The sequence below is a fragment of the Malus sylvestris genome, chromosome 11 (assembly GCF_916048215.2).
Source record: "Malus sylvestris chromosome 11, drMalSylv7.2, whole genome shotgun sequence".
Taxonomy (NCBI): domain Eukaryota; kingdom Viridiplantae; phylum Streptophyta; class Magnoliopsida; order Rosales; family Rosaceae; genus Malus; species Malus sylvestris.
Genome location: NC_062270.1, coordinates 9,406,390 through 9,430,601, shown reverse-complemented (window position 1 = coordinate 9,430,601; position 24,212 = coordinate 9,406,390). Strand labels below are relative to the sequence as shown.

Sequence of the window (24,212 nt, the reverse complement as noted above, 5' to 3'; positions counted from 1 at the left end):
TTTTTCTAATTTCAATTAAATTTGAATGAGTTGGTATACATATTCATTGCAAATTTTCATAATTTCTATCGAGGCAACATTTTTTAATTTATTATTATTAAAGGAGGGGAAGGGTCCGAAAACATTACAATAATTTAAGAGATGAGGGAGTTTTAAATTCAAAACGAATGAGCAGAAACTCATCATCCTATTTACTGGGATATCAAACACATGCAATAATTGATATAATTCATCGATATTTCAATGAATTTGCATATCAATATTCCACTTATATAGATATTTTAAACCATGCTTGAGAGAGGATGTAAATGGCTCACCGGTGGAGTATGATTGGACCACTTCTATATGCGCACATATTCCGTTTGCTTTTCTTTTATATTACATTCTAAGATTCAAAGTTATAACCCCTTCAAATTCTAAGACGAGAAATATGATCGAATCACTTGGTTGCAAAAAGAAATTAATGTCTCTAAAATGTTAACGGATTCATTAGTTTGCTTACGCACACTCGTGAATAATTGTGAATTAGTGACTAATGAATCTTGTACTAGAAGGACTCACCAGACACCAGATAACAGTTAAAAATTGATAAGTATTAGGTTGACATGGCACACCCTAACCTATTGCAACCCCTAACCTATTGAAAGAACCCCATAACCCCAACCTAGTATACAGCAGCAATCAACTGTATAAGAATAGTTAGTCTCACATCAAAGAGGATGTTCATGATGTAACAACCCTATAAGAATAGTTAATCCCACATCGGAAACGAGTAAAAACACGGCTCTCTACTAACGTATAAATAGAATTTATACTCCAGTTAAATGTTAAGTCAAAAACTATTTTATAAGTATAGTATTTATAGCTATTTAGAAGTCATGTCTTGTGTTCAACAACTGTAGACACCATTTAGTCATTTGGCATCTCTTTTTCGTACTTTTCTTTGGACCAAGAAAGGGAAGGAAAAAAGGATGCCAAAATGCTAAAATGTCGTCCGCATATTAATTAGCTTAAATGGAATTTCGGTAAGTGTTTTCTATCTCGATTTCAACTATTGTCATTGTGGTTTTATTTTTGCCAATTTAATTGTCCACATGTGGGAGTCGTTCAAGCATGCAGCTGGTCCTCGGTTCATCGGGCATCTAATGAAGCGGCATATTATGTTGCGTTCGATCAAGGATCGGAGAGGAGTGATTTTGCTTCGGTTGTTAGACCCCCATCGTATGTAAAGATCTTGAACAAGAATGGGTTTTCATGTATGCCAATTGATGGAAGTGAGAGAGAAAGTGTGAGGGCTATGTGTAGCAGTGTCTTTCTACTTCTCTTTCCTTCTTTCTGTTATGTCTGTCTGTTTGTTCGCCTTCAATTTGGCTTTCTGTTCTTTTGACGTTTTTGCCCTGGCCACGAATTCCAGCTTTACAAAAAAAAAAAAAAGTAATTTATTTTTGCTTATTTGATAAAGATGTTTGAATCTAAAATATTTTTTTTTATTAATGATGAATTGCTCTAGTGATTAATTCACCCGTCTCGCAATAAAAACCGTCTCCCCTCTCCTTAGACTAGATTCGAGTAATTCGCTTGTATTAAAAAAGTTATTAAAAATTAATTATTGTTCTTATATTTTGTGTTAACAAATTATTAGAAACTGTGACGGACTGAGATTACAAGAACGACATAAATAAGCATGTCAATGAATGTGGTGAAGGACAGCATTGATGAGTTTATAACATAAAGGTCCTGTATGATGATTATTATCTTCCACTTTGTGGAATTGACTATACTCGCATGTATTTACAATAATCATCATCTAACAGTCAAATATAATTTATATTAATATATGTATTTAATACAATTATTATCTAACTGTCGAGATAGTGATTGTATTCATGACGTTGTTAACAACACTGAACAAGGTCCTCACAATCGTAAAGTACTTTCTTGTGGAGATATTACTCAATTATGGCTCGTTTGGAAGTGCTTTTAAAATGACTGAAAACATTTTTGATGAAAATGTTTTTGAAATCAATCCCTAGTAAAAATCCAAGAGGATCCTGTAAAAAACACTTTAAGTGTTTTCTGCAAGAAGTATATGTGCTCTTTCCAAAAAGCACTTAAAGTGCAATTGGAACCCATAATCAATTTCACCAAAAAAATAGTTTTAAAAGCACTTTTAAACGAGCCATTATTCTTTAAAAAATTGCTTATATTAGGTTAAATGTTTTTGCACCGATTAAGAAAACTATTGCCCTTTTTTTCGTTTTTGGGTAAGATAGTAATTTTCGCACTCCCCTTTTTACCTCCAGCCCTTCACTGTTGATTCATTTCATGATTTTTTTAACTCTTTCATACAATGAATAGAAAGAAAAACAGGTAGGTCAAAATCAGTCCTCTCGTGGGTATGCTATGATATGAACTTATATTTGCTCACCTACACTAGAAAAACTTACATAAACTGGGTATATTGTAGTGTGGCGTCTTAATCCAATAATGCACTATTATGTGTAAAATTTTTTCTACGTGCCAATTCACATTGGAGTATGATTGAATCACTTGTAAATAGGCATGTGCTGTTAGGACTGAAGCTCTATTTATTTTCTTTTATATATTACGACGTGATGGGATTTAAAGTTGAAACCTCGCCAAATTTTAAGATAAGAAATATCATCAGATCAATTGGATGAAGTAAAGAAATGAATATGGCCCTAAAAGATTTACGAATTTCATTAATTTGTTTATGTACACACGTGGAAGATTATGAATTGGTGCTAACGGATCTTGTACTCCACGGGAGATTTTATGTTATTATACAAGTATAGAGTGTTTTTTTTTTTTTTTTTTCACTCAAATAATTGTTAAAAATGAATAGGTACTAGACTCAAAGGGCACACCCTACCCACAATGGGTGGGTAGGTAATAAGTTATTCTCTTTGTACAAGTTCACCCATTTGGAAGGAGCACGGGTAGAACGATTACTATTCACAAATATATATTATTTTTTTCTAATTTTCTCTTCGTCTTATCCTCCACATGTCATTATTGCGTAAATTTTTGTTTAATTTGAAAGTGTACTAAACTTTGTAAGATTTTTAATTGTGAATTTTTGTAAGTTTTTTTAATTTTTTTAAATATATATTTTTTTTTTAGAATTGGATTAATTCTGACCGTTAAATTTTTCAATTTTTTAAATCAGAGGCTCCACAAAACGCATATGGTGCAGCATCAAAATTTTCAATTTTTTTAACTGTCCTAATCACAAATCGTTGGAAATCCTACCGCTGTAAATGTATCAAATCTGAGCCATTTGGCTTTGGTGGGCTTCACGTAGGAGAGCCCCCTTGTCGTATGCTGCACTTAACGCGGGCGCAAGCCTCGTCAATCGTTGGCAGGGCAGCCGCAAGGGCTCCGACCTTTCATCCAATTACTTCTCGTTTTCTTCACTGGTGGAGCCATTTTCTTTTGGTAACAAGACAGTTCAACCCAATTGCAAGGACAGCCTCACATTGAAGAAGATGCTCGTGATGTAACAACTATATGAGAATAATTAGTTCCACATCGGAAATAAGTAAAAACACGGCTCTCTACCAATTTATAAAAAGAATTCATGCTCCGGTTAAATGTTAAGTAAAAATTTACTTTATGAGTGTAGTATTTATAACTATTTAGAAGTCAGGCCTTACGTTCGGCAACAATAGACGCAATTTCAGTCATTTGGCATCTCTTTTTTTTTGTTCTTTTCTTTGGACTGAGAAAAGAAAGGAAAAAAAAAGAATGCCAAAAGGCTAAGGTATCTTCCGCATATTATGTAGTTTAAATGGAATTTTGGTAAGTGTGTTCTATCTCAATTTCAATTCTTATCATTGTGGTTTATTTTTGTCAATTTGGTTTTGTTAGCATTGTAAGGAAAATTATGAAATTTTGGTAATTATTTAGATAGAACCCATATTTCGAGGATTAAAATCTGGTTGCTTTTGTGAAATTCTTTTCTCTTGAGAGATTGGAAGGGCCTCTAATGAAGTGGCAAATTATTTTGTGTCGTATTAAGGAGCGGAGATGAACAATTTTGGATGGGTCATTATAGTCTCATCTTCGTTTGGCAGGATTTTGAACAAGAATGGCTTGCCATGTCCTCCATTTGATACGAGTGAGAAGTGTGAGGGTATGACGTCAGGGCTATGTGTTCCGTGTTCGAAAATTATTGGTAATTTTGACAAAATGAGACTACAATGACAACATAGATGAGCATGTCAACGAATGAGGTGAAGGACGACATTGATGAGATTATAACATAAGGGTCCTATACTATGATTTTCCAATACTTCAAAGATCATTTATAACCCAAGATGTCCCCAGGGGGCACTCTATATGTACCATGTATGTAGTACTTGTATTTATCTTATACTTTGTGGGACTGACTACAATACTTGCATGCACGTACTACAATCACCATCTAATGTCAAATATAATTTATGTGATTGTATTCATGATGTTTTTAACAACATTGAATAACGTCCTCGCAAAGTACCATCATATGGAGACATTAAGCAATTATTCTTTAAGAAAATGCTCTTAATAGGTCAACTTTTTTTCACCGATGACGAAAATTCTTTCCCTTTTTGAGATTTTGGGTAAGAGTAATTTTCACACTTTCCTTTTTACCTCTTAAGACTTCCTTGTTAATTCATTTCATGATTTTAATTCTTTCATCCAATGTCTAAAAAGGATAAGGGGAGTGTAGAAATCAGTCCCCCAATGGGTACGCTATGAAACGAACTTATATTTGCCCACCCACTATAGAAAATCTTACACAAAACGGGTATACTGCGATGTGGCGTCCTAATCTAATAATGCATTACCATGTGTTAATTTTTCTCCAGATGTCAATCCAATATTAGACCCACAATGATAGTAAACCCGTTTCATGTAAATTGTTCTCCGTCTTCACTCACCAAGTTCATCTATGACCAGAAAACTATGATTTACATCTGAAAAAGGCATTCACAATGGGAATCAACACACTTGCAAAAACATCATATGGGTTATACATCTTTATATATTATAAGCCCAAAATACACTGAGGGGTAGAAAGATGGTAAAATCTATCTACTCACCAGCCCATCAAGGTTCTTCTAACTCTATCTGCAATCTGATTCTTAGCTACCATATTTGATAACTGAAAGTTGTGGTTCTCTTCCAGCAAAAAGGTATACACCTCCCATTCACGATCTGACGCCGCTACCCTCCCGATTTCGGCCTGAAAGACGAGACAACAAACTGTTAAAAGTGTTACGAAAATGGATTTGGTAAATACGCCAAGAAGTGCAAGTATTTACTTGAGTTAGTAATTCACAAAAGATTTGGTAATTCTGAAAAACTTTTAACTTGTTGCGGAGTTTTCTTACAGAGAAAATGCATATCCCAAGTGTTTTTAGAGCAGTTGTAACATCGTAGAAAACTCGTGGTCTTCCCTTTCCAGATAGCTCAACTGGATTAGCAACTAACAGTTCAGTATCTGGCCCTCGGTTTGCAATGATAACACGTAATGGGTGAAGCATCTCCACCTTCAACCGCAAATACAGTGCACTCTGCTTATCGGGATCGACAAACTTTTTCCCATCATTTTGCTGAATGAATAGGTCTAAATCGCGATAGCCTTTAATATTTGGAGAAATTCTACCATAAGCTATCTGAACAAGAAGAGATTTTGGATTAGAAAACTACTAACAAAACTGCCAATCATCATAAGTTGGCAAGGATAGAATAAATCCTTATATGTAGCTTACAGAGGAAAAGAAAGAATTAGACCCAACATTACAAGTGCAGGCAAGTCATATTTAGATGTATCACCAAGATGTATTGGACCAAAAAGCAATCATCTGCGGTTCTGCATATGGATAGGTCGTACCCAGTGCACAAGGCTCCCGCTTTACGCAGGGTCTGGGAGAGATGAATGTCGGCTAGCCTTACCCCCATTTCCCATTATTTTTTTCTTTGGTGAGAATAATAACCTTTCAGAAAAGTAAGACCATTCTTTTCTCATCACCCCTTCTCGGGGTTGAGGTCAAGACTCGAGATCCATTTTCATTCCCATGTAGGGAAACCTATCAACTAGGAGCGGCAACAAGTAAAATCTCTGTCATCTCCCGTTCCAGAACCAGTAGGCTCTGACATAGGCTAACCAAACTAATACTACAAAGTATTCTAAACTAAAAAAAAAAACATTGATGTTCTCTAGCAAAATAGTATGGGGGAAGAGAAGATATTCTACCTTGATATTGCAGTCTTTCAAAGTTCTCAGAATGTCATACAAGAGACCTTTGTGGTCAGCACAGTGGATTTGAAGTAATGTATGAGCAGGGCTCAACGAATTGTCCATAGTCACATTGGTTTTCTTCAACTTTGTCATATCTGGGCTAAGAGCTTGAGACCGGGTTTCTTTATCCAATAACTCACATCTAAATAGCTCTTCAGCTACCGCAGGAGAAAGGGAAGGGATTCCATGGTGGGATTCATACTCGGGACCTAGCAGCTGAAGTTCGCAGCTGATACATGACTCACCCAAAACATCACGCAATTGTTTTATTGTCTCATCTTGGCGTTCCTTTGTGTGTAAAAGGTCCCTGAAATGAGAATGTAGGTCATCTCGATTATAAATAGCATCAGGATTCCACCTTAACTGACTTGTTACATTTAATAAAATCATCTAATGACCAAGAAAGAAACGACCAAAACATTTACAACAATGACATGTTTGAGAAGCGATCAAAACATGGAAGCTCAGCAAGAGAGAGATAATGGGACGGCACGCTTGTCCAAATGATAACAAAGAAAAACCATGGTTTCCATAGTATTAGCTCTAGATAAGCTATGTCATGTAGGACTTGAATAATTTGTCATTTATTAACCATGTAAAAAACTCCAAGGCAGCACAATTCAGTAAAGAGTTCAAACAAAAGACGAATATAGAAACTGTAAAACTTTTTGTCCAAAGTGAGCGATTTAGTGACCGAAAATCGTTGAACCTTTAAGACATTATGTCAATGCAGTCAGAAATTCATTTTTTACGTAATAAGAACAAATTTAACAATAATCAAGAAAATTCCTCAAATCCTCAAATTAAAAACAATGACAAAACCAAACTTAGAAGTCGTCCCAAGGCAAAACTCACGTGTTATCTGTTATAAAGAAGAGGTCCAAGACCCTATCATCTGGGGTTGTCGTAACTTTCACTCGCTGAATCGAAAGCTCAAGCTCTGAGAGAGTTTTTGTAACATCTAAAAGAAACAAAGTTAAGGCAACATTGAATTACAAGTCAGAAATACCTCAAAACAATTAAGCAATGGAGGTGTGGCAAATTTCCGTTACCATGCAACAATCCCTTGCGGTCGAGGCAAAGAAACGTCAACAGATAAACTGGTGAGGACGACGATCTTGTGGCCTGCTGGTACAAGTAAAACGGCACGGAACATGATGGGCATACAGATTGTAGCTGGTTCTTCAAATTTGACAGTTTCACTACTGGGGAGCTGGAATCCGGAAACACCCATAACACTATGTAGCACCATATCCCATCAGTCGAAAAATCTACACCAACAAATTTCACCCCACAAAAACACATGAGCATTCAAATTAACACACAAATTGAATCACTTGATCCCTAAACACAATTAATTATCACTAATCTACAAGATTAATCAAAGACAAAAATCCACATGGAAGATGGAACTGAAAAAATTAAAAATTAATTTCTGAACAGCTTAAATTATCACCAAGCCACCACATTAATCGAAAACAAAAACCCACAAAAAATTAACCAAAATTAATGAAAAATAACCCAAAAAAATCCACTATCATGTACACTTGCTCGATTGTTATGTTAAAAAAAATGAGATTAAAAGTTTGCAGAAAGTACCTGCTTTTTCTATTAGAAGGCCAAAATCGAGGATGATTCTGCAAATATCGCACCCGAGGCCGGTCTTGTCCGGGCAATTGACGGTGATGATGCAGGGCTCGCCGGGCCGCCTTCCTTTCTGGATCACAACGACGTCGTCGCTCGGCACACCCATACCGGAAACCCGAGGAAGACCGAGCAAAATGGCGCGGTAAATTTGACGGTGCCAAGAGTTTCGGGATGGGGTGATATGTGGAGGCCCTCCACCGGTGGACCGGTGGTTCAGGTGCCACTAAAATAGTAGAGGCTCAAAGTTTCCGGAAATAGGCGGGCGTGATCTTTGGGCTTTAATTGTGACCTTTCTGGAGTCGACGTTTGTTGCCATCAGAAAATCCACGTCGTCTTTACACGTGGCGGCCTCTGAGTCCTTTAAAAGTGATTTTAAAAATTGTCACATGAGTCACGATGACGGATTTGGATTTCATCCAAATTCAAATTGTGAGACATTCTAACCGTTTATCATACATTATGCGGTTATAAATTATTTTGAATTTTTCATTTCAGATTAAACACAACTAATACTTAATAAAAACTGACCGCATGATGTACGATAAACAGTCTTGACGTGAGCATCCTAAGATCCTCACAAAAAAATCGGGAGAATATCCTCATCCCACGGAGAGACCTCATCCACTACCATGTGACTTGTGAGAGGGATGGTAGAAACTGGAAAGTGACTCTTAAAATTATGTGCTTATTAAAATTTTAAAATTAAATTATAAATAGAGAAAATATAAAGTAATAGCTAAAATAATTTTTGTGATGTCTATAAGATGATGTTTGTTGCTGAAGAAGCTATTTATATATTTAGCCACGGTTAACAATTTTGTCTCAATTATTATTCTTTTTTTTTAGTGAAACGATATCGTTAGTAAGTTAAATGTTAGATTAGTTACCGACGGGGTTCGAACTCATGCTGTCATACAAGAGCGAAAAAAACGTGGGAAAAAAAATTGAGGGCACCTGAGTTTAAGGCTTTGAACAAAATAGTAAAATTATTTTGTATTTAATTTACTAAAGTGAGTGTTCGTAAAGTTATTTTTGCAAATTTTTTTACAAGAAATTTGGTATTATCTTTTGACAAATTCTAAATTACTCTAAGAGGCAATTGCAATCAATTTTGCTAGTCTTGGACATTATTATGAATCTATGACATTTGATTTAATCACTTGCCATCTATTCTATTTTTTCTTTCAAAGAAAAATTTGCACCACGATATTATTTTCATCCTAATTAAATTGTTAACGTCCGTAATAATAGAATAATTGAAAAATAGTTCAAGTAGTAAAACAATTAAAATTTTAATTTCAAAATAAAAATTTTCGTCAGCTCCCCTTTAATATTTTTTTTATACTCACGATGTATCTAGAATTTTCGACCAAGAACCACAATTTGAGATATGATTGGCTTCCCTTTGTCCAAAAATTAAAAAAAAATATGATTGGTTTCCAATCCAAGAAAAGATAATGTCCGGTCTGCCACTACCCTAAACCCTAAACCCATTTGAAATAAGAAACCCTAATTTTTTTTCCAAATGGACAAAGATCCCAGCCGGATCTCACCCCACCAAATCCAAAAAATCCAATGATCCGAACCCTTGAAATTTAATTCAACGACTACAAACAAAAAATAATTCTAAAAATAATAATAATTGTAATCATTGAATTAAATTTTAAAAGTTCAAATCTCCAAATCCTTAAAACTTAATGGGAAAATTCCGGCTGAGATCTCTGTCCGTTCAAAATTGCACACCCACATGTTAAATTTAAATTCAAAACTGAGTTTAAATCATTTGCTTTATTGGGGTAGTAATCTAACAACTTTATCTCCAATAAACTCACACTGCTCCAATTATTTTCTCAGAAGAACACCTAAGAATGGAATCCTTATCAACACCAATATACTTTCCCTCTACTCGTGATTTTCTCGGCAACCAAACAGATTTCACAGAAGAAATTAACCACAAAAACAAAAGAAATTGACAGCAATAAAATAAGGCAAAGATTTACTAACAGGTCGAACTTATATTACTTCAAAATAAGATTACAAATTACATAAACACTAACCGTTACCAACAAAATACAAATTAAACCCAAAGATCTAAAGCCCAGATCCTAAGCAAACCTAACCCTAATTCCCAAAATAATGACATAAAATTCCCAATTTAACCCCCGAAACCGTATAGGGTCCTTCCCTGCCTCTTCAAAGCATACACGACATCCATGGCGGTCACAGTCTTCCTCCTGGCGTGCTCGGTGTACGTCACAGCATCACGAATAACATTCTCCAAAAAGATCTTCAGAACTCCTCTGGTCTCCTCGTAGATCAGACCGCTGATTCGCTTAACACCACCTCGGCGGGCAAGACGGCGAATAGCAGGCTTGGTGATGCCCTGGATGTTGTCCCTCAGAACCTTACGATGTCGTTTCGCTCCTCCCTTGCCCAATCCCTTGCCGCCCTTTCCTCGTCCTGTCATTTTCTCAGGAAAATTTTTGGGTATGAAATTGGAGTTGATTTGGTAGGTTGATCGACCGACGGGTTTTGGGTATTTATATCGTGGGGGGTTTGGGTTTTGGTATTTTGAAGGGTTGGCGGGGGGCTATCTGGGCCGTTGGATGCACATGCTTATCGAAGGCTGCGAGAGTCGATCCGCGTCGTATTGTAAAAGTGAATCTGCGTCGTTTCTGATGTATGAATCTACGGTCAGAAACACCACGTTTTTGTGCTGGCACGGATTGTGCTTTTTAGTGAGAGTGATTTGGCGGTTTTTGAAAGGCGGGCCGAAGAGCCCGGGAGGGAGTTGTGCCATTTTTGGGTTTGAAATTTGAGTTTTTCTTTTGTTGTTGAAATTTTTGGGAAAAACTAGGGCGCAGAACGTGGCAACGCACGTGCCAAAACCCCTCCACTTCATCCATCTCTCTCCATGAACTAAAAGTGGAATTTAGTATTGGTTCGGTACTAAGATAATTTTATAAAAAGTGTGCATAAAAAAAAATTAAACTTAAAAAGGTATTTGGTAAATATTTAAAAATAGCTTATTTTCACAGTTTTAGGTGAAAAAAGCTAAAAACGTGAAGCAGCAAAAATGAGCTTATTTTCACAGCACAACAGAAACAATTTTTTTTTTAAAGCACATCAATACAAAATCAGCCCTTACTGGACGTGAATATTAAGTGAAATCATTAGAAATTTTAAGAGAAGAAATCCAACAGAAAGCGTAATACAGACATCATTAGCACTATTGAAACTAATAAAATTATTAAATCACGGTCTACTAGTCAGAATGTCTAATTAAAAATAACATAGATTAATATCAGTTCATATTGTAGAAGAATTCATCATGAATGAGTTCGTGCTTCAATCTTCATTGTAGAAGAATTCATCATGAATGAGTTCGTGCTTCAATCTTCTTTGAGTACTGTTGATGTACAAAATCGGAGGTCTTGGAACAACGTAAATCCGACCGTGAATCTGCAAGAAATGTAAATAACACAAGATATATCGTGGTTCACCCCAAGGTTTAGGCTACGTCCACACTGATTGTATTGTATTTCTCTGAGAAATTAGGGAGAGAGAGATCTCTAAGAGTGAGAGCGTTGAAAGGGTGATGAGCCTTAGGAATTGGCCTCAGAAATGGCCTCCCCTAATTGTGAGGGTAATGGGTCCTTTTATAGAATAACGACTCCTCACTTATTACATATTTGCCCATTCCTTTATTACATAATTACATTTAAGTCCCTCGAGTATTTATACGAGGTCTAAATATGAGGCCCTAAATATGGTATAAACAGTAGTCCCCCAAGTCTTCAGTCAAGAGAATATTTTGGCTGAAGACTTGAAATTCAGTCCATGTGTGGGCCGAGGTAACTAGATGTTGTATTGAACTGATGCTCGATATGAGGCGGTGCTCAATCTGAAATGATGTTCAACTAGAAGTAGCACACGCTGCGAGGTTGCTCGGCTCGTGGCTTATGATGCCTTGGTTGGCTCGGCTTGTGGCGTTTGAAGGTGAGGGAGTCCCTTTTATAGAATAAGGGCTCGCTCCTCATTACATGAATGATGGGCTATAGTTGATGCTCGCGACGAGGCGGTTGCTCAGTAGGCAGCGATGCTCTTTAATGATGGTAAGGGAGTCCCTTTTATAGAATAAGGGCTTGCTCTTCAATACATGAATAATGTGCTAGAGTTGATGCTCTCTAATGATGGTGAGGGAGTCCCTTTTATAGAACAAGGGCTCGCTCCTCAATACATAAATATGGGCTAGAGTTGATGCTCTCTAATGGTGGTGAGGGAGTCCCTTTTATAGAATAAGGGCTCGGTCCTCAATACATAAATAATGGGCTATAATCCCCTAAGTATTTTTCATGAGGCCCAGTTGAGGCCCAATAAATGGTGTATAGTGTAGTCCCCCAAGTCTTTGATCAATAGAGTATGTTGGCTGGAGACTTCAAATTGAATCCATGTATGGGCCGAAATTGCGGTTGTTCGAAGACGGTATTTGTATACCATGCACTGAAGCTTTGTAAGTGAAGCTTTGAAGCTAGAGCTCTGTAAATGAAGCTTTCGAAGCTGGAGCTTTTGTAAATAAAGCTTTTGAAGTTAGAGCTCTGTAAATAAAGCTTTTGAAGCTGATTGACATGAGTGATGCTCATGAATGTTTATGTTGATTGACATGAGTGATGCTCATGGATGTTGACATGAGTGATGCTCATGAATGTTTATGTATGATTGACATAAGTAATGCTCATGAATGTTTATGTATGATTGATATGAGTAATGCTCATGTATGATTTGAAGTACTGGGCGTACTTTTGATCACCTGGTTGGTGGCATGAATGACTAGTTACCAAATGATATTAGAGTACGGGTTGTACATTTCATCACCTGGTTAGCGGCAGGTTGCCGAATAATTTTTGGAGTACTGGGCGTACTTTTGGTCACATGGTTGGTGATAATAGCGGCGGGTTGCCGAATAATTTTGGAAGTACTGGGCGTACTTTTTATCACCTGGTTGGTGGTAATAGTGGCAGGTTGCCAAATAATTGTGGAGTACTGGGCGTACTTTTGATCGCATGGTTGAAGCTGTTTTGAGCTTATGGGCCTTCGCCCTCTACATAACATTCCAGCCCATTTATTTTGGGCTTTGCCGTTTTTTTTTTTTTACCCTCTGATGGGGTTTATACAGATGTCTCCGAAAGATAAAAAATAATTTACACCATTTAGAAACAAGAAAAGTAAACCACATCATTCTGGTGGGGTGTTTATTTCTTGCTTTTGCTTTCTCTTTTGTTTTCTCTTTTGCTTTTTGCTTTGCTTTCTGTTTCTGTTTTCTAAAATATTCTCTCACCAACATCATGATGTTTTTCTTTTTCTTTATTCTAATCTCCTTCCTCCCCCTTTTTCTTTTTCTGCGTAGGCGCAGTGGACGACCCACTTGACAGCGGATTGCATGTTACTCTCCAGCACTTTCCTCTTTCTTTTATTCCACTTTTGCTTTCTCAGAGCTAGTTGATGATTTTCTTGCTTTTGCTCATTGAAGGCAATGATTAAAGGGGACGGCACACTGAACCAGATGACAAGATGTTACCATCCAAGAATATTCCCTAGATTCACTGAACCCAAATTCCACACGCAAAGACCATGTTGCTTCAGTAGAAAATGTCTCAGGGGTTGGGTATGGAAGCCATCGAGATCGGCAAGACGGGCATAGGTGGCGAGAGTGGAGTCGGATGGGGCACAGGATGAGAGGGAGGGAACGGTGATGTGGAGAGAGAGAGCTCGCTGGGCCGAGAGTTAGAGAGGGATGCGGGCTCGGGTCAGCAGAGCCATGATCGTGGAGTTTCGAATGAGCTCACTTGCAAGACTCTTTTACCAAAACCTGGTGTTTCACAGCGGAGAGAGCAATCGGTGGAGGAGGTGGATTTCTATGAGGACGGGATGTACCATACTTCCCTGCATCTTTTTCACGGGATGTACCATACTTAGGCGGATCTCCATGCGGATCTTTATACGGAGGCCCCCGAGTAACTTTTCGCATCATTCTGCTTTTACGTTTGCTCATCAGCTTCAATTTTTCATCTTTCGAATCCATGGCTTAAGTTAGGATGTAATATCTCACACAGAAATAGAGAAAGAGAAAAAGAGAGAAGGAAGGAAAATACTCATGAAAGTCTATAACCGTTTTCGTTTGTTCCAGATCTGACTAGCAAGTTGCCGCAGTGGAGTCTTCATCTCTGGCATTACCTAGAGTCGAAGCTTCGTTGGCATTGACAACGGAGGAGTTGGAGGTCCCGGAATCATCTACTTCCATAGATCTTGATTCTCAGCTCCGAAACCACTTGCAACATGGAAGTCTGATTGTGCAGACGCTCGATTGCCTCTGGCGCGTCGATTATAACTTCGTCAGGTTTCTTGACACTGAACTCCGCCAGCTCCCACTTCCAATCGTCTACATAAAGTTTGTGCAGCACGCAATCGAATGACAGGTGGAGGAGCTTGGGGTTTTGGTTTGGGATCGTGTGGGTGGAGAGAAAGCAGGGGTCGTCGGGTTCGGAATCGGAGGCCGAACTGGGAGGTTGCTCTGACTGTGACTGCGCCATGTGGGGAGTTGTGAGTAAATCAGGAGGGCAGTGGTGTTGTTCGCTTCTCGAAGCTACTTCTTCGCCGGAAATAATAGCACATCCACACCTTTTCTGTTTCACAGCGGACTTGCAGATTTTGATGTTGTTCTAAGTCTAATTTCTCAGTTGGTGGAGGCAAACTTCTATTTATTTATTTTTTTATTGAAATATACAGAGTAGAATGTACCCAAAATAAAAGAAAGCAGACACGGAGTAGGTTTATTTTTTGTTTCTGGGTTTTTTGTGGTTTTGCAGATTCACGGTGGAGGTGAAAAAATGAAAGAGAACCGACATAGCTTTTCGTGTCGTTTCCCACAAACGGCGCCAAATGTTGATGCACAAAACCGGAGGTCTTGAAACAACGTAAATCCGACCGTGAATCTGCAAGAAATGTAAATAACACAAGATATATCGTAGTTCACCCCAATGTTTGGGCTACATCCACACTGATTGTATTGTATTTCTCTAAGAAGTGAGGGAGAGAGATAGCTATGAAAGTGAGAGCGTTGAGAAGGGTGAGGAGCCTTAAGAATTGGCCTCAGAAATGGCCTCCCCTAATTGTGAGGGTGAGGGGTCTTTTTATAAAATAACGACTCCTCACTTATTACATATTTGCCCCTTCCTTTATTACATAATTACATTGAAGTCCCTCGAGTATTTATACGAGGTCTAAATATGAGGCCCTAAATATGGTATAAACAAGTACTTTACAGTTCTTACTCTCAATAAGACGAGCGTATATTGAACGCGTTAACTTGAAAAGAGAGACCAAAGAATTTCATCTTTTGTGTTGGTAACTGTTCCTCCTATCAAGGAGTCATTATTAACCTAAGAAACTATGATAAGCTCAAAGCATAGAACAATGGCAGAAAGAATAACAAAGAAGAAGAAGAGAGAGCTTTATATATTTCGAAGAGTATATGAAGTACAATACAATCTCAATGACTGCTATATCAGCTATTTATAGTAGCTAATATCTCATTACAAAATGACTCAATTACCCTCTCTAACAACTTCCTCTTAACTAACTCAATCCAATTGACTAACCAATGACACAATGCCACATGATTCAGTTACATGAATCAGTATTGCTATATGGTTATTAGTCGTTACAACAGTTTCTTAAGAGGTTTTGACCACCTCTCAATCTAAAATGAGTTTAAAACATGTCTCCATGGACCATAGTATTTAATTGTAATTGAATATATTTAGTCCAATACTAATATTTGTCCAATTACTTGTATATCAAAACAAGTATACACCAAATATGGTCTCACTCACATTAGGAGCAAAACTCTTACATTCTCTCATATGAGTGTGATCAAACTATTTATTTACGTTATATAAGTAAAAGTGATCACTGACTCGTATCAGAACAATATGACTTCTGCAACTAATTATAATGATTTACTTGTTCGAACTTTAGAGCAGCTATAAGCATTTGTATTCTAAAATCACAAACCAATCTCATTAATTACAAAGTTGTAAACTGGAGAGCCTAAAATAGAAGCTTGTTATTACTATTACAGCTCTCACATGTCTAATCCCATGAAGTTATTCAACATACTTCATACCACTTTGCAAATATTCAGAACGAGTGAAGGGAAAAAATAGCTAGTGACATGTAAACAATACAAAATTACCTTGTAAAAAATTCATTGCAGATTCAGATAATTATATGTCAGAAAATTACAACACATTACAATGGTGCATGATTAAGCACGAGCGAGGGAGATGATTCATTCATTGGAAGCATCACGGTACACGTATAATGATGCATGATCAAGGTTCGAGACTAGGAATTAAACAACACTCTCTTATATTACACGAAACCATGTAACGTATATAATGTGGGGTGACCGCGCCATATGTTTCAAAATTGACTCATTCTTTCTGGCCTAAAATAAGAAAATCAACAAAAAGAGAACTCCTCGACACAAGATACCTCCTTAAAAACGTACGTAGGGGATTTCGTTGATAGGGGTGGACACATTATATACGGTGCAGTCCATCCCCTTCCTCCCCCCACCAATAATAAAATAAAAGTAGGGATGTGATATCCACACACCCCATTTTACTTCTCACACACCTTTTTAATTTTCGGCCGTCGGATCGGATGAATTGAAGAAGATCAATAGACATAAATCATCAAGGGGTGTGTGAGAAGTAAAATGGGGTGTGTGGATAGCACACCCCTAAACGTAAACATCAAATGACATGACCGGCCAGGTTGTTCCAATTTCATCTCAGTTCGATCAGTTTTATTCAATTTGTACCTTACATTTACCAAAGAATGGGCCGAGTTTATCTGCTCCGAACTGAATAAAAAACCAAGCAGCCCAGTTTGTGAAACTCATATCATGGGCCGTCCATTACTATCAACCATAAAATAATATTGGAGGAGAATTGAAATCCAACGGTTACAAGTAAGATATAAAACAGCCACACAACTCCACGGGGAGACTGAAGAGAGAGAGAGAGGGAGAGCGAGCATTGTTGAAGGAAAGAAGAGAAATGAGGAAGTTCGATCCATGGCCGATTTTCTTCAAGCGAGAATGGAACCGGAACTGGCCGTTCCTCGTCGGGTTCGCCATCACCGGAACCCTGATCACCAAGTTCTCTCTCGGCCTCACTGGTAAGCTCTTTTGCCCCCCTCCGATTTGTTTATTTCCAGTTCGAAACCCTAATTTCCGTTGACCTGTTTGTTTTGTGTGAATATATTCGCAGAGGAAGATGCCAAGAACTCGCCTTTCGTTCAGAGGCACAAGAGGTAGCTTTTCTTTTTAATCGTCTGATTCCTTAGGCCTATTTGATTTGCATCATTAAAATGCTGTAAAATGATTATCTGGTAGTTGTAGCCAATACAGTATGTCTGAAAAACGATGCACTTTTTCGAGTTTCGTTGGAGATTTTAGTGATTGCGAAATAGGGTATAATGAATGGCATCTAGATCCTGCTTCTGTTGGTTTATGTGATTGTGATTGCTTTATCCTTCCTCTTTTATAAGGAAACATCGGTTTTTGGTAGGCATTACTTTTGTGGCAATCCAGGAGTAATTTACTTACGAGGATTTCATCACACATTGTGCATTTGGTGCAAAATTGGAAATGAAATGTTTTTCTCAGAACTTATGATATTTTTACGAGAGGAAAAAGGTGTTGAAGGTGTTGGGGTTGGTCTAGAACATCCCGAAGGGGTTTAGAGTCAGACGTTTAGACTTGGTTTTCTGCCGCTAGAAGGTCATGTTGAGATCATCCAATCATGCCTGGATTTTATTGATCCTGTCACGCAGTAGGAACAGAGGTAGAAACATAATTATCTATCTTAAAACAAGTTTTTGCCACTAAACCTCCATTTTTGACATACATTGTGAATACCAAATCGAGTACTACGGAGTTTTGTACTCTCTATCTGGGCAGGGGATTTTCTTGTCACACAATTTCATACCCGTTGTCATCCGGACTAAAGGCTTTCTGTATCCTGGATACACCTTTTTGACATTTTCTAGTATGATGGGTTGCATGTGTAATCGGTAAGGAGGTTTTGAAAATGCTAAAGTGATGGCTTATTTTAAAACATTGTTTAGGTTCCCTTCATGCAGTTAACAAGAGCTTGAAATTGTTAAAGTGATGGCCTACTTTCAGTCAAAGGGTATATGTCAAAAGAATACCTTTCCAAGACATGGGCATTGCAATGCTTAACTTTACATAGAGCAGGGGGTTGTCAGGGATGCATTGGCACAGATATATCCAACTCTCGGATTGCCGTAGTTTGTGTTGTGCTTGTTCTTTTACCTTTTGTGTTTATAATCTGATCTCTCTGTTTTGGTGAGTCTTGTGTTTCTTGGCTTGTACCAAGGTTTGTACATCACCAATAGTAAAACCTTAGCATTGTTATTTATAGTTTTATGACTCTGTTGGTGAAAATTGTTATTTAGTTCTTCTTTTTTTCGTTGTAGGTGATTTATGTTTGGTGTATTAGCCGCCTTTGTGCTAGCATTGTGGAGAAGACGGCCCTCGTGCTATTCTCAAGGACCATAATAACAAAAGAGAGATGTTCTAGATACTCTTTTTTGAATTTTCTGTTATGTTTTGGATGACTTGAATAACATGAGAAGAAATACTTACATTCATTGGTTTTGAATTTTGTGCGTTTGGCCAGACATTCTTCAAAACATGAAACAAAGTTGTGTTAGAGTTTCACGTTATTGTTACAGGCGAAATATCATTTTCCCTTGCTTCTTGTTTTGTGATTTCTTTCCTGTTTCTAGTTTTGTGTCTGCTTTCTTTTCTCATCCGAAAGAGTTCTATATGACACATATTGAAAGTTCAAGGACTCGTTTGAAAGTGCTTTTAGAATGACTGAAATCGCTTTTAGAGAAAATGTTTGTGTTCCTAAAGCACTTTAAGTGCTTAGTTATGTGCTTCTTGTAGGAAGCACTTAAAGTGCTTTTCAGGATTCGCCTATATTTTTACTAAGGATTGGTTACCAAAATATTCTCACCAAAATCGTTTTCAGTCATTTCAAAATGCTTCCAAATGAGAGTGAAAACGCCTAGTCTGCGCTCAATTGCCTTTGGTGGGGACCTGCTAAAATCCTTGCAAGCTTCGGATAAGGGGCTAGAGGAAATCTTTGAGTTATTTCTGGGTTGAGTTTTTGTAAGCCGTCTTAATTTGTCACTTTACCGAGTAACTTGGTATTCATCTTCGCGTTAATACTCGATTTTCTCAAGGAGTCATTCTTTTTTACCTGCAATTAGAGTCTGACGTGCAGAATTAGTCTTACCAACAAATCTTACCGAAAAAATCGGTCTTAACATGCCCATAATTCTTTTTATGAATTATTTTTGTATATGTATCGAACTCTGATTTTTGCAAATCATAATTTGTAAAGAGGAACGTAAAAGTAATGTCCATCTTATTCACCTCAAAATCACAAGTAAAACGACTCACGAAGCTCTAAAATGAATATGAAACATAGTGCAACGAACCAAGAATAAAAGCATACTTTCCGAGGGTGGAACGCTCGGTGATTAGGGTCTTATTCATCTCACTGCGTCATGGATTCAAACTCCTCCTCCTCCCCCAGTGGAAATTGAAGTAATAATATCGCTTGTATTTAAAAACGTTACAACCGGATTCAATCGAATAGAAATTGTAATCTTATTACTGAACCGACGACAATCTTTAACCGTAAAATAGCGCTAGATGCCACATTTCGAAGGATTCTCCTTGGCATCTAAGCACTCGATTTGTAAGGGGATGAAAAACGAAGGAAATCTTTCGAGAGAACATGAAGGAAGGAAGCACACAATGAAGTTACAGGAATCATCGAAGACGAGCACATGCCGCAGTGTCAAACACAAATTCCATAACCAGAAGCTCAAAGTCTATATTTCCAGCAATGCAAACAGACATCATTTCTTTTTGTTTGCTCCGAGCCTCAATCGGAAATCCTCCTCCATGAGAGGTAGGCCTTCGTGCAACTTGATCTTCGGCTCCCATCCCAGCAATTCTTTTGCCTTTGTGATGTCGGGTTTTCTCTGTCTAGGATCGTCCGGAGTGTTCTCCACCCTCTTGATCTCCACCTCAGGGTTGATGAGCTGCAAGAGTCAAATACACTGATCAACATGTATTTATACATCCCCACCTCGAATTCTTTGTTTCAGAAATTAGCAATGAACACATCCCAATTCGATTGTTTCAAACGTCATTGTATCCAAACAAAAACAATTGTACATTTTCCTTTGTAGAAATTTAAGGTTATGCTTTAAGAAATCAAATAAAAAGCTTCTGGAAAACAATATGCTACAGCAGCCCGCAGAAGGAAAGACGATGGAAAAAGAGAAGCTGACCTCCTTCACTGTCTCTGCAAGTTCAAGCATTGTAAATTCACCTGAAAGTACACAAGAAAGTACCGAGGTCAGTACTTATGTCTATACGATGAGAGCACATTCTTATGACAGATTTCTGAGACACTCGTCACGGTATGATGTTTCTAACAGATTACCAGGGTTTCCGAGGTTTATGGGTCCAGTGTGCTCTCCTTCCATCAGACGAATGAGGCCATCAACCTAAAACATTTTTAACAGGTAACTATATGAAACCGAACACATTGCAACACGGCACAACATAATCAAAAGAAAAACGTGGTTCACATACCAGGTCAGAGACGTAGCAGAAACTGCGAGTTTGAGTCCCGGGATTTTGAACTGTCAAAGGTTCATCACTGCAATGTTGAAAGCACATGAAAATTAATCCAAAGGTGTCACATTCAAAGGAAAGGGAAAAGCTGAAGCTTATCCACCAATGTAGGCAAATATTAGTAACAATTAACAGCTAGACAAATATTTCTGTCGCTAAATGCGTGAACACGTCGCTCCTGGCCTTTAGAAGGGCTTTAGGTTTGGCAACCAACAGTCAATACCAAAGTGCTGATACATAACCATCATTAAAGCCATCCTAAGGACTCACCGAAGTGCTTGAGCTATAAAATTGCTGACGACGCGCCCATCATCAATATTCATGCGAGGGCCGTATGTATTGAATATTCTGGCAATACGTATTTCTGTCAAAGAGAGTGAATGAAATTAAATAATCAAACTACTAATAGCAAAGGTTTACTTCGTTTTGTGGGGGAAAAAGAAAGAAAAAAACACAATACCGATGCCATGCTGCCTATGATAGTCGAACATCAAGGTCTCAGCAACGCGCTTGCCCTCATCATAGCAGCTCCTTACTCCTGTGATTACAATATGCACTTGTTGACATCACCGTATTCAAAACTCAATAAATCCTTGAACAAAATAACATTCTGTCTTCTATTTCCCCCCATTAATTGTCTATACGGTTTGCATTTATACGCAGATATAGTCTTCTTAGATCTGTCAGAATGCAGTGAAATTCCGTCTTGGAATGAGATGAGCACTTACCAATTGGGTTAACATTACCCCAGTAGCTTTCAGGTTGTGGATGCACAAGAGGATCTCCATATACCTCTGAAGTGGATGTCAGCAGAATCCTGCTCAAATATATTTACTTAAATAAGACAACTTAATGGAATACAATTATAAATCTTTCATAAATGCAAGATTAATAGACCACCTTGCTCCAACTCGCTTTGCAAGTCCGAGCATGTTCAGCGTGCCAATCACGTTTGTTTTTATCGTCTGATACAGAATCATATGCTCAAATGTTAGATTACAGATTTAAGATAAATTTGAAAGACTTTCTGTTGGAGGGAAAGGAGATCTTATATGAATGAACAGGAAAAAGAAAGTAATATATCAGCTGCCGTTGCTGATCAAGGAGAAATGACATGTTGCCCGCCTTTACAAGTCATTTTCCCTTAATCAGCAATCTGAATCACACGCGACATATACACTACCAAATGCCATCTCGAATTCTAATGCTTAAATCACATATGTTTACCTTTACAGGATTGTATTTGTAAAAAATTGGAGAAGCTGGGCAAGCAAGATGGTAAATCCGATCAACCTCGACCAACAATGTCTCTGTGACATCTGTAACGAACAAGCATAAAGGCATTCATCAAAGCCATACCTTTGCAAAGATTAAGGACACTTGACAGAAACAAAGACAGATGAAAGTAACTAGCTAAGTAAACCGAAATGTATGTACCATGACGAATAAGCTCAAATCTGGGATGACCAATCCACTTTTTCAGATTGTCCTTCGAGCCAGTGAAGTAGTTATCAACGACAATAACCTGAGCAGAGAACGGAAACAATATCAACCATGATGAAACAAATCATTTGACGTATGAACTTACCATGGGTAACTTATTGCAATTTTGTTCATCATAAGCGCTTAATATTAACAAAAGTTTCCCAGTATACATAAAAAAAAGTGGATCTTGAACTCGGTAGGTTTTATTTAAAGTAAAAAAAATGCTTACCTCATTCTTTTCATTTTCCATTAACCTGTCAACCAGGTGAGAACCGATGAATCCAGCTCCTCCAGTAACCAAAATTCTCATATTGGACTGCCATGGTTAAAATACACAATTAAAGCATTACAATAACAATACGATTAACATGAAAATTTTGTCAGAACAATTATATTTGCTAGCCATCTAATACCAAACAAATCGTACTCCTTGAACTGCAAATTAGCATGATTTATATCAATAACTGTAATGAACCGATCTTTGCTCATAGAAACAAACAAGCGAAAAGATGGAAACGTGACAAAGTTACATGACACCAGAAATTCAAAACGTGCCAGATCATAAGGATGGGCAACATTTTCATCTGGACTCACAGATTCAGAAATGTGGTTTGACATTCTGCTAATTGGGTATAAAACAGAGAACCAAGAAAGTTGAGGAATAAGTGCGATACAAGTACAAAACCTCGACCACCGACGATAGATAATTTCAAGATCTAATAGTACAACTACAAACCAATCATGTGGGGAATGCTATCTATATTAGCAAAAGATGCATGGAAAGGAACCCCTTTCATACAATTATCAGTGAATTACAATATTTTTTTTATCAAGGGGCTTGCAATCAGTAAATGCTGATGGAGAAATGCAACAACCCCAGTGGCATAAATATCAGAAACACAATAAATACACAAAACCAACACCAAAAATTGGCATTTCAACACTGTAAAAAGCAGTTTGCAGCAACCCAAAGAAGCAAAAAAGATATATGAGTGAAAAAAAAAATAAATTAAGCACAAGGACCTGAAAAAACTTGGAAAACCGCAGAGGGGATGGCAAAGGAGGAGGCTTTGTTGTGGTCTGGTGCTCCCCATTGGTAGAATTGTTTGCCATTTTTTCCTCAGATCCTCTCTACAATCTAAACACCTGCAACAGTTTACACAAAACCTTCAAATCACACACACCAAAAGATCAAATTATTGCAGAAATTAACACAAAGTTTTGAACTTTAATTTCTCATCATCGAAAATTCTACGATGCTCTGAAATATCTTATACTCTGAGATTTTTAACCGTTAGATGTTAATCATTAAATATTTAACTAATGATTTAACCGTTAAAAACCTCGGAGTATACTAGAAAATCACTATAATTATAAAGAAAGATTAGAGCTTGAAGTTAAGTTGACCTGAAAGATAAAGCTGCAGAGGAAGAAAACCCAACACCCCAAGTACCCTTTGGATCCGCGATGCCTTAAGTTAGCAGAAACCAAATATTTATAGTCCCTCAAATCTCAAAAGAAATCCGAAAATCGAAGCTTCTACCAAACGATGAATTTTAATTGGGTAGAAATAAGAATCATTTAAATAATACAGCAAACCGTAAAGCCTTCAAACTCAAGGAAAGTCCTGGCCTTTACTGATAGCTCCTCGATAACAATAAATTAAATTTGAAGTCACACACCAAACTGTATTATTATTATTCCCCCCTTTAGAAATCATTTTCTTTTGAATGCATAGAAAATAAAAATCAAATTTGATAATCCAATTGTAATTAGTAATTAATTATGTACCAAAATCAGAGATTGTAATGATTTGTTTACTTGTGAAGAAGCTAGAGAATCTTGGATTTTGAGAGGTTTATAGGGTTATTTAATTTATGGGATTTGGTAAAAAGGGTAGGATTTATAGGATTAGTGACCCTAATAACATTAATTAGTGAGATATAGCCTATAATT

General features: G+C 37.4%; 4 protein-coding genes and 1 long non-coding RNA gene across 7 annotated transcripts; 2 read left to right on the top strand and 3 right to left on the bottom strand.

Annotated features, from left to right (window-relative positions):
- The first annotated feature begins 3,638 nt into the window (after window positions 1-3,638).
- Window positions 3,639-4,498, top strand: LOC126588385 (uncharacterized). The gene is made up of 2 exons (XR_007611434.1): window positions 3,639-3,822; window positions 4,043-4,498. It is a non-coding gene; the product is annotated as an uncharacterized LOC126588385 (long non-coding RNA).
- A 402-nt stretch (window positions 4,499-4,900) lies between these two features.
- LOC126588380 (ACT domain-containing protein ACR9-like) lies at window positions 4,901-8,238 on the bottom strand. 3 transcript variants are annotated; one of them, XM_050253467.1, is made up of 6 exons: window positions 7,910-8,236; window positions 7,363-7,581; window positions 7,166-7,271; window positions 6,266-6,617; window positions 5,331-5,684; window positions 4,901-5,251 (listed from the first exon to the last, which is right to left on the bottom strand). In XM_050253467.1, exons 1-6 carry the CDS (start codon window positions 8,061-8,063, stop codon window positions 5,105-5,107), a joined length of 1,332 nt encoding a protein of 443 aa, XP_050109424.1. In that variant the 5' UTR covers window positions 8,064-8,236; the 3' UTR covers window positions 4,901-5,104. The 3 variants fall into 3 exon arrangements, with proteins under 3 accessions (XP_050109424.1, XP_050109426.1, XP_050109425.1); XM_050253469.1 differs by having other exon boundaries at window positions 5,400-5,684; window positions 7,910-8,234; XM_050253468.1 differs by lacking the exon at window positions 7,166-7,271 and having other exon boundaries at window positions 7,320-7,581; window positions 7,910-8,238.
- A 1,714-nt stretch (window positions 8,239-9,952) lies between these two features.
- LOC126588382 (histone H4-like) lies at window positions 9,953-10,489 on the bottom strand. The gene has a single exon (XM_050253471.1). It carries the CDS (start codon window positions 10,422-10,424, stop codon window positions 10,113-10,115), a length of 312 nt encoding a protein of 103 aa, XP_050109428.1. The 5' UTR covers window positions 10,425-10,489; the 3' UTR covers window positions 9,953-10,112.
- A 6,520-nt stretch (window positions 10,490-17,009) lies between these two features.
- On the top strand, window positions 17,010-17,342 carry LOC126588383 (ATP synthase small subunit 6, mitochondrial-like). Its single transcript, XM_050253472.1, has 2 exons — window positions 17,010-17,203; window positions 17,296-17,342. The coding sequence occupies exons 1-2, from the start codon at window positions 17,083-17,085 to the stop codon at window positions 17,340-17,342; spliced, it is 168 nt and encodes a 55-aa protein (XP_050109429.1). The 5' UTR covers window positions 17,010-17,082.
- A 2,364-nt stretch (window positions 17,343-19,706) lies between these two features.
- Window positions 19,707-23,951, bottom strand: LOC126588381 (UDP-glucuronic acid decarboxylase 6-like). Its single transcript, XM_050253470.1, has 13 exons — window positions 23,664-23,951; window positions 23,280-23,402; window positions 22,486-22,572; window positions 22,209-22,296; window positions 21,999-22,090; window positions 21,672-21,736; window positions 21,500-21,588; window positions 21,232-21,309; window positions 21,042-21,135; window positions 20,730-20,796; window positions 20,578-20,641; window positions 20,423-20,463; window positions 19,707-20,170 (listed from the first exon to the last, which is right to left on the bottom strand). The coding sequence occupies exons 2-13, from the start codon at window positions 23,367-23,369 to the stop codon at window positions 19,985-19,987; spliced, it is 1,041 nt and encodes a 346-aa protein (XP_050109427.1). The 5' UTR covers window positions 23,370-23,402; window positions 23,664-23,951; the 3' UTR covers window positions 19,707-19,984.
- Between the last annotated feature and the right edge of the window lie 261 nt (window positions 23,952-24,212).